This window comes from Struthio camelus, chromosome Z (assembly GCF_040807025.1).
Source record: "Struthio camelus isolate bStrCam1 chromosome Z, bStrCam1.hap1, whole genome shotgun sequence".
In the NCBI taxonomy this organism is placed as follows: domain Eukaryota; kingdom Metazoa; phylum Chordata; class Aves; order Struthioniformes; family Struthionidae; genus Struthio; species Struthio camelus.
Window position 1 is genome coordinate 25,072,799 of NC_090982.1, and position 9,340 is coordinate 25,082,138.

The 9,340-nt window shown below is 38.7% G+C and overlaps 1 protein-coding gene across 3 annotated transcripts in view; it reads left to right on the forward strand.

The window, feature by feature from the left end:
• Positions 1-7,734, forward strand: part of FOCAD (focadhesin) — a 131,792-nt gene extending 124,058 nt beyond the window's left edge. For all 3 annotated transcript variants that reach the window (XM_068929137.1, XM_068929139.1, XM_068929138.1), the window contains exons 39-44: positions 370-459; positions 1,608-1,785; positions 3,348-3,445; positions 4,306-4,557; positions 5,712-5,787; positions 7,298-7,734. In XM_068929137.1, the coding sequence (XP_068785238.1) occupies positions 370-459; positions 1,608-1,785; positions 3,348-3,445; positions 4,306-4,557; positions 5,712-5,787; positions 7,298-7,371 (768 nt within the window). In that variant the 3' untranslated portion in view covers positions 7,372-7,734. The remainder of the gene's footprint in view (positions 1-369; positions 460-1,607; positions 1,786-3,347; positions 3,446-4,305; positions 4,558-5,711; positions 5,788-7,297) is intronic.
• The last annotated feature ends 1,606 nt before the right edge of the window (positions 7,735-9,340 follow it).

Below are 9,340 nucleotides of genomic sequence, written 5' to 3' on the forward strand. Positions count from 1 at the left end.
GTGCTGAAATAAATTTTATTGAAACAGAGACAGAAAACAATAGGAAGAATTTTTTTTCTTTTCCAGGGAGAATTCAGCCTCTCAGAGTGCTTTAAAGAAACCATCTAGTCACAGAAAATACTACTGAGGAAGGGCACTTTTAAAAAATAATCTTTAAATAATTTTTCAAATATAATTATTCCTTAATCATTAAGTGCACTGAAGGCCTCAGCAAATACAGAATTTGTAAAATAGAATAAATACTTAATCTAGTTGCTAGCTTCTTTTTATTTATCATAATCATTAACCAGGTTCCTGAATTCCTTCATTTTAATGATGAAGAAACCTGGTCGTATACATACAAATATGCATTCACTTTTCTGTTTGCAGAGAGATGAAGTGGATATGTATATTGATGTAGCAAAATGTATCTCAGAAATGACAGATTCAGAGATTGATCACATTACCCAGATCTCTAAGGTAATGACTTTTTACTCCTAAACTCTTATTACCAAATTATGTGAAATAAACCTATCATACTTTTTTTTTCTTCTGTCAATGGAGTATTTTAACTCCTCAAGAGCACCGATAAATGTATTTACATCACACATGTGATTTAGTTTTGGTTCTAAACTATAGGCATCAGAGAGAAGCAAAAGCAGTTAGGATCTATATCCAAAACCCTCTCTTAAAGCAACCTAAGTATTGCTGATCTTAGCTTGGCCAAGTTCAAAATGGGCTCTGTTAGCAGAACAGAAATGGTATTAGATCTTCTGCATCCCAGTCTAACGATACAAACAGTAGACCATAGGCCTCTGGTGTTAACCTAACCACGTATTTAAAACCTCACCCTGGTAGCCAACTGTGCTTGAGTTGATGAATCCTTGCTTTTGTTAAAAATGTAAGATACTTTGAACAGCCTTTCAGTGTTGTTGATTTAATAGGCTGCATTTATATTCACACTGAGAACATTTCCTGGTGGATAAGATAATTAAGGATGACAGTGGAATTTAAAAGCTTTCAGGTTCTAACTCACCAGATCACTTAGCAGTGGAATTCTTAGCAGTTGAAAAATATTGTTTGCTAAGGAACGATGGGTGTGGAAGGACTTGGTGATTTCAGATGAATTAATTACAAGGAAACATTAATAACATAGAACCATGCTGTTCTGCTTACTGGCAGATTCATTAGGGAGACCAAGCATTTAAATAGGATGTGGAAGCTAAATTGTCATTTCTTAATCAGTTATCTCTTTAACTTGTGATTTCCACATTGGAAAACGCAATTTGAGAAGATCGTTTTTGTCACTGCAGTGAACCTGTCTTGTAAGAAGATTTACCTCTCCAGAATGTCAAGCAGGCTCTTTTCAATATAAAGGGGAGTGTGGAATTTAAAGCAGTGTGGAAACAGTCAAACTGTACTGAATTACAGAAGCTTTTAGAAGCATACAAAATTGAAGTAGTGCATATGATCTTCTGTTTCATCCTTAATAACCTATCTTAGAAAAAATGAGCCTGCTAAATAATCAGAAATGCCTCCTGTCTTCATAAAGATGAATGCAGCATTTCCCACTGCTCCCATGAGACTGATATATTCTAATTTCATGTGTTTTTCTGTTGCATTTGCAGAACAATATAGAGAAGGCCACCTTCACCAAAGTGTATTTAATTTCTCAAGGCAGACTGCCTCTGATGAACTTGAGTGCCTTAATTGATACTGTGGTAGGGTATCACCAAAAAGAATCTATTGCATGGATGCTCTTGCATGGTTTCTATCACACTCGTATTGTGAGCCATGAAAACACAGGTAAGGGCGAGGCTTAAAGAGTAATCAGCTGCAACATGAACAAATATTGATGGGTCTGAACTGATCCTTTTTAAATAATTTTAAGACAGTGTAAACAAATGGTTTTCTGATTTCTGTGGGTTAGAGACTGCTTTCAACCTTCAGAATTTTTTAGCTCTTCACATGCTTGTATCAAACATTGCTTTTATGCTTGTTTAAGTTCTTTATGGCTCCTTGGATCAGCTACAAGTCACTTACTGTAGCCAAGTGGTTTGCAGACTACAATTTTCTTTAGATCAGTGCCTTTTTGATTTTCAAGTGTAAGGGAATGTTAGAAATGTACCCAGCACATTAGACACCACTAGTAGTAGTATAACCTTGCTATCTTTCAGAGCTAATGGCTGACTTAACTGGTGTGTGATACGATGTGTGACACAACAGGCAGAGGTTTCTATGAGATTGATTGAGTCAGGGAAATAAGTTGCTCTTCTGAACTCCTTGAGCTGACTTAACATGGGAAACAAATTACCCTTCCTCCTCCCCGCCGTAGCAGATAATTATCTGCTGAGTTAATGATCTGGGTTAGCTCAGCTAAGGGTCTGGTAAGTGCTGGAGCTGGTGCAAGAGAAGCATAATTACTCAAGATGAGGAAGAAGCAAATGCAGAAGGAGGGAGGAATGAGATCTCTCCATTCTCATGGCATCAGGACCTTAGGCTGATTCAGTTGTTCACAGAACAACAATTTTAAAGCATTATTTTACAAGTGCCCTAGGTGCCAACTATGGTGAAAGAACTTCAAACAGCAGTGAGTTTAGGATGAGTGAAATGAGATTCCTTTGGATAAAAGAGGAGGCCAGATGGAAGAAGGGACATGCAAAGAATAGCAGCAGAAGGCAATGTATGAAGTGACATGGTCTCAAAGCTAGAGATGAGATAAAGCTGATTATTTGTATGTTGGACAAAGGCAGAACATGTCTTGGGCAGCACATTGTAAATCAATGAAGAGAAGAGGTATTACTAGCTCTGACAGAAGCTTCATGAAGTAAGTAGAAATAGGGAGCATTACTTGGAGGTTAATATCATGTTACATCCTTGGGTTGAGGATTGATGATGCTTGTAAGTATTGACTATAATCTAGTGATTCTGTCTGCATTGTGGGAGCATTTTGTCAACACTCCCCACGTGTACAGTGATGTCAGTGCTAAGCTTGGATGAAGTATTGGAGGAAGGACCTCAGCAAAGTTTTAGGAGTCTTTGTTAGAATTTTGTAGTGGCCACATCTGTAGATGGCATTAGTGGGATCTGCAGACTCTCTCATTTACGTGAAATGATTCTCTCCTGGCATACTTTTTAAAGTGTTTAGTTTGTTACCTTCACTACAGGGGCAGTTTTAAGTAGTATTGTTTAATTGCCTCTATGCTTTCTTCCACTGGCAGCAGTAAATTAAATATGATAGTGGTACTGGTGATTGTTGTTCCTTCACAGTCAATGCTTTGTTGTTACAGTGATTCCCTATACTTGCTTTTTAAAGAAAAATAGTACATTGTAGTGTTTAATGTAAACCAATAATCTTGCTCTTCCAGGAGTGATGAAAAGAATGGACTGGCTGCTAGATCTGATGGGCTATATCAGAAATGTTGTGTACAAATCAACACCTATACAAAATGTGGATCTTAAAGAGGTACATGCTGTGAAAATAATTTGCAGCTTTCAGGCAAGAGAAAAATGGTTGCTGACCTAACATATGCTCTTTGTCAGCAATAAGTATTATTCCTCATGCTTTTATCTTTTAAAAAGCTATCATCTTATCTCCATAGAGAAATTCCTCTCTGTTTATTTTATTAATGTATATGTATTTAAAACTCTTAATTAAAAAAAACTGTATCTAAATTGCGAGAAAGGAAGAGGAAAGCATTGCTTCAAACTTGCTCTATTTGGAACACTTAAAGTTTGAATTCACCAGTAGAATTGTCTAATCAGGTCAGAACTCTGCAGCTACCGTTTCAAAGGGAGGTTGGGCAGTTTTAGGGCACCAGTATTGTTCATTGTTACATGTGTTCAGCCATTTAAATCTGCTTCAGGACATAAATTGCTGCTTGGGTTAGAAAGGAGTTTGTTGCATTGCTGCAGTATTTCCCAAATGGCTGTGACGCCGCAAAGGTGTCCACCTCTATAAACTTCCCTGAAGAGTCAGTTGGCTATAAAGCTGCATTTCCCCATTTTAAGTGAACAATGGATCAGCCTTAATGGAAAGGTTAATTTTTAGAAGAGTTTGGTTAGCTTCTATTTTTATAGACATTTTAAATTGATCTTGATTTTCAGAAAAAAACCTCTTCTGTCTCGAAGCGTAAGGGAAGCTATTAAAAACTTTTTAGTTCTTGCTTTTGGAAGGTTAGCTGAGTTTTCAGGTAACAGCTCCAGAGGTTATATGTTGAAGAATACGTGATCATATGCTTTTTCCTATATTATTCAATTAATGAATTGTCCTCAATGAATTATCATTGAGTTAATGAATTGCACTTTTGTCTTTTTCCTGTTTAGGCCATAGACTTCCTCTTGTGGCTCTTTGCAGCTTCTGTGGTTGCCTGGGCTGACCATGGTGCACCATTGTTGCTTGGCCTCAGTGCCAACTGGTCACCATGGAAGCACGAAAGCGTATTGCCAGAATTGTCTGAGGATCACATTGGCAAACAGCCCACTGCCAAGCTTGCTGTGCAAGAGACTCTGACTCTCCTTCCAAGCAGCATTACCCTCTTGCTAGCTAAAGAGCCTTGGAAAGAGCAAACACAGAAGGTAAAGTTCCATGTAGTGGTAAGCATTTTCCAAGAGTTGGAAAGCACTCAGTTCTTAGTCAGCTCAAGTCTTAGGTGAAGTAGTTACTTCCTCTATATTTATTGCATCTGACGTGTGGTCTTGCTTTTCTTTGTCCACAATTAGACATGACTTGTCTCAGAAGATGTAATGTGTGTTCTCAAGTGAAATGAGTTGCAGAGAAATAAAGAACATTCCAGTGTTGGAAGTCAAACTCTTAAGTGGGTGCAGCTGGGAGAGAAGAGCTGGCAGCTGTTGGTAGCAAGTTAGTCTTAACTAACATAAAAGGCAGATCCTCTGTAGCTGGAGATCACCACAGTGGTAATTTATAGCAGTCAGAGATCCTCTTTCCAGCTTGTAATGTGTCATTTTATTTTCAAGCATATGACAAGAACAGATGTGGGAAATTGTGCCTAATTTGACACACTCACAGTATAGATTGCTTATGACTGAGATCTATGGAGAAACCTGCTTATAAATCAATAGATTCATAGTTAACTATTTTATGTAAACTGGAATCTATTCAGGACTGGCTCATGCATGCTTCTTGCGCTCAGAGCTCCCACTGAAGTCAGAGTTGGAATGTGAGAGGTATGTAGGAGAAGGCTGTTAATATGCAAGTGTCCAGTTAAGCTTTAGGAAAGCATTTGAGAATGTGCCTTTAAAATCATCCAGATAAGTTTGAAATACCACATTCCCCTCCAGGTAGCATCCGCTGCCAGTGAAAAAATGAAAAGAGAGAGAGGTCTAAAGAAGGACAAAGATGGTAAAAGTGCTGAAGGTTTTGCCTTTAAAATGTTTGGCCAAGAGAGTGATAATAAAAGGCCATGTTGAAAAGATAATGGCATAAGTATACAAGAAGGAGAGAAAGTGCTTCCTTTGTTATGAAGGGTTACTGCTGAGGCAGTGGGAAGGAGCAAAGGTAGTTCCAGAACTAACAGTGGGAGAAAGTACACTGACAGGAAGAGGCGCTGTCTGGAGACTTTGGATAGTTCAGGCAGAAAGTTGATTGGCCACTGCCTCTGATTAGGTAGTTACTCAGGTTTAGCTGTAATCAGATGTTGCTATCAAGCTGAGAGGAACTTGTGCTCTGATACAAGGGCTCTTTTAATTTGGATTTTCCTTTTTATTTTTAGTTTATTGACTGGCTTATCAATATGGCGGAAAGTCCTACGGAAGTGTTATCAGAATCTTCCAAGGATCTGCTGAAAGGTAGAATGTTTTTAATTGGGTCTGTATCTTTCTATAACTATTAGTGTAGAGAAAAGTCCAGTGCATTAAAGGAGTGTGATGAACCAATGCTACTGGCCTACATAGGAGAGCTGTGTATTGTCTTTAAGGAAACCTTCATAGGTAAGATAAGATTCCCATCTGTTCCACCTTCTTAAATTCTTTGATATCTAACATGTTGACTTTCATGATGTGCCACCAGAGATCCAAGAAATCTCAAGCTACACCTGGTCCTACGAGCCCATTTTGGTTGGTCTGCCATTTGCTTTTAAAGTTATCCTTAAAAACAAATGTAACATACTGTTTGGAAACCCTCCAATACTATAATAGGAAATCCATAACCATTTCTTCAATTGCAGCTGAGGAATGAACGGTGGGGAAGGGACAGGAGACAGACAATGAAAAGCCTAGTGCAATGGTCTGACTGGAAAAAGTAGAGGAATGGGGTCTGTTGACAAGAAGGGTGAAAAGAGATGGAAGTTTATTTTGAATTGCAGTAATATCCCGTGGCCTTAGCTTGCACTCCATTGCTCACCTAGATGTGTAGAATTGTGACATGCAAGTAAATTTAAGAGGTCACCACAGATATTCTTGAATGAAGTGAGTGTGCTTGCGTTTCTTCCATTAACTCGAGGCGCCTTATTTGAATCACCTGACTTGTTGGTCCTAAACATGGCTTGATGAAATCTGGTTATAATGTTCTTTGCATTGCTAGGATAATTAGCCGTGTTTGGAGGACCTGGGATCTTTAGGCACTGTCTGTTAACAGACTGAAAATTCAGATATTGTGTCTGCTTCATCTCTGGAAGACATGAGCTTAGAATAGCAGAAATAATGCTGAATGTTTTTGGGGAATCTCCTCTGAGATATAGATATAAATAAAAAAATAAAATACACATACATACATACACACACACATACTCACTATGCTCTGGTTAAGAATGAATCAAAGTTTTTCTTGAGCTTCTTTTTTAAGTACTAGAATATCATATTCCCTCCTGGATGACTTGAATGTGACTGCTTTGGTAACTAGATTTTACCCAAAAGCATGAATCTTTCAAATACAATCAGTGAATTGCACAGAAGATTTAAGGCCTCATACTTTATGATCCTCTCCTTCCCAGTGCCTCCCATCTCCCTTCTTGGATCACTGCTTATAGGATTCAAGATGTTGGTTGACCCATGTGCCGTTTCAAAGTGATGGTCTGATTAGCAGATGGTAATGTGGTAGGGTTTGAGTGGGAAACATGCTAAAAAATAAGTGAAAGGTCCAGTACAGCCTCCCATTTCAGAGGGCTGTAGAGACTAGTGTGGCGTGTGAACAGTGGAAGCAGGATCAGAAGCTCACAGGCTAACCATGAAAAAGTCATGAAAAGAGTCACTAAGAGAACTGAATCTATACCAGTGTTAGCAAAAAGATGAGGAAGAATACTCTTACAACCTTTGCAATCTGGGCTGCACATGCTAATGTGATTTATCATTCTTTTTGCAGTTACACTTCTGGCCTTGAGATCTCTCACAGAGTTCAAGAAGAAAGCAGTATGGACTAAAGCTTATGGGTGGTAGCTACATGCCATGTCTTACCCAGTGAAGAAAACTGTTCATACTTGAGAGCGAAATCTACATAGTACTACTATTCAGGCATCAAGACGACCAGTTTCAAAGATTTTTGCCCGCTAGAAAGTTCTTGATTCTCTTTTTTGTTATTCTCACCCTTCCTCCCAAAGATTCATAATGAGAAAAATCGTCTGCTTTTCACTGGTAGGGCAATTTCCTCTTACAAACTATCTTACATTTGGGCTGTGCTGAGTCTAAATGAAAAATATACATTTCGGAGTTATTTCAGTGACACAGCTGGAGGGGAATGTTCCTTTAACCCATGGAAACTTTGTAGGAACAGATGCAAAAAATAAAATCTTGTAAAAATTGTTTGGATGAGGCCTATTTACTAAAGTGTATGTTAGTACAAAAGACTTTTGAATGAGCACTCATTTCTAACTGATAACGTTTTATAGTAGTAATAATAAGTTGTCTTTAGTAATGAAGACAACACAGCTTTATAACTGAAGGCATATAACATGAGCACTGTTTCTGAGAGAAGTAGTATGGTTGTCAACTTTATAAAAGCTTTATTGGGATTATCAGGATAAATCAAGGCGTCTAGTGGCTGCTAAATCTGCAGTTCCAGGATAATTGCAACTTTCTTGCACTTGAAACTGTTCTTGCCTCCTTTTACCCCATGCTGCTCAAGAGCTTTCTTTCCTCTGCCTCCAGGGAAAAGGGGCACTACAGCAACTCTTTTTCACCTTTGCCAGCTTAAAATAGATCAGCCTCTGCTATTTTCCTTACTCAATATCCTTGTCTTTATGAAGGAATAGACAAGCTCGTCTCTTCCCAGCCTTACTAAGACAGAGCTTGGAGGAATGTTTATATTTAGCAAGCACCTTCACTGAAGTAGAAGAAAAATTAACTGAAAATAAGTCATTGGGCAGTGGTTCCTAGTGTCTTCTAAAGTAGTATCAGTGAAAGCAGCATTGATTTTTAGCTATCTGGCATGAAGCGTTGTGGGCTACTTCCCCAGGCTAACGCCCTGTTGTAGGCATTTTTTTCATTTCAGTACTGACAAAATTGCCTGTGTAGAGAGAATTCTGCTCTGACTTCATCCTGGGCGTTTCTCACCTAGCAAGGTTACTCTGGAATGGAGGCTAATGGCAGCCCCACATTCCTTCAGTGTTTAGGTATGTGGAAGCTTACCGCAGTATTCTTTTGTATTTCCAAAGTAGTCTGTAATAATGGTAACCTCCTGTTCTGTAAACAGCTATATACTGAGAAGACACTCAGTTTTAACAGGGAATGTACTGAAGATCTCACTGAAGGAAGTTACCACCCAGGCAGCACCTCAGTGCATGATGTTCAGAGCAACCTCTAGCAAAGGCAAATCTGTGACATGTTTTAATGGTGCTGTCTCTAGCGTACTGCTTCTAAGTAACTTAACGGCTCTAGTCATCTGAGTTTGTATGTATATTAGCGTTTTAGTTCAGATAAGAATGTACTTTTTCAAAGGAGTCTCTGGGTAATGCCCACACACTATGATTTCATTTGCATCATGGAACAGCATGGCACTTCGTTCCTTAATTAAACCACACTGAGAGAGGCACTCCAGGGACACCCCAGTGAACTCCTGCAGTGCTATGTGTTTAGCCTACAGGACTAAACTAGAGGTAGTCTGAAGTAAAACACTCTGAAATGCATATAGGTTGGCTGTTGGGTCCTCACTATGAACTTTTTATAGATCCATTCCTATTCAGCTGCTGTACGTGCAAGCGTAGGCATGACCTATGTTGGAGACTGTTTCTCCTATTGTGTAGTTAGTACCTGTGCTGGAGAAATGAATATGATTTTTATTTCTAGGTGATCTGTTTTAAAATAATATGTTCCTTTGAAGATGATGAGTTTTTAGAACTTGGGTGGACAAGTTAACTGCTATTGCATTTTAAATGTGCGGGGAGGCAGCAAAGGGAGCTGGTGATGAAGT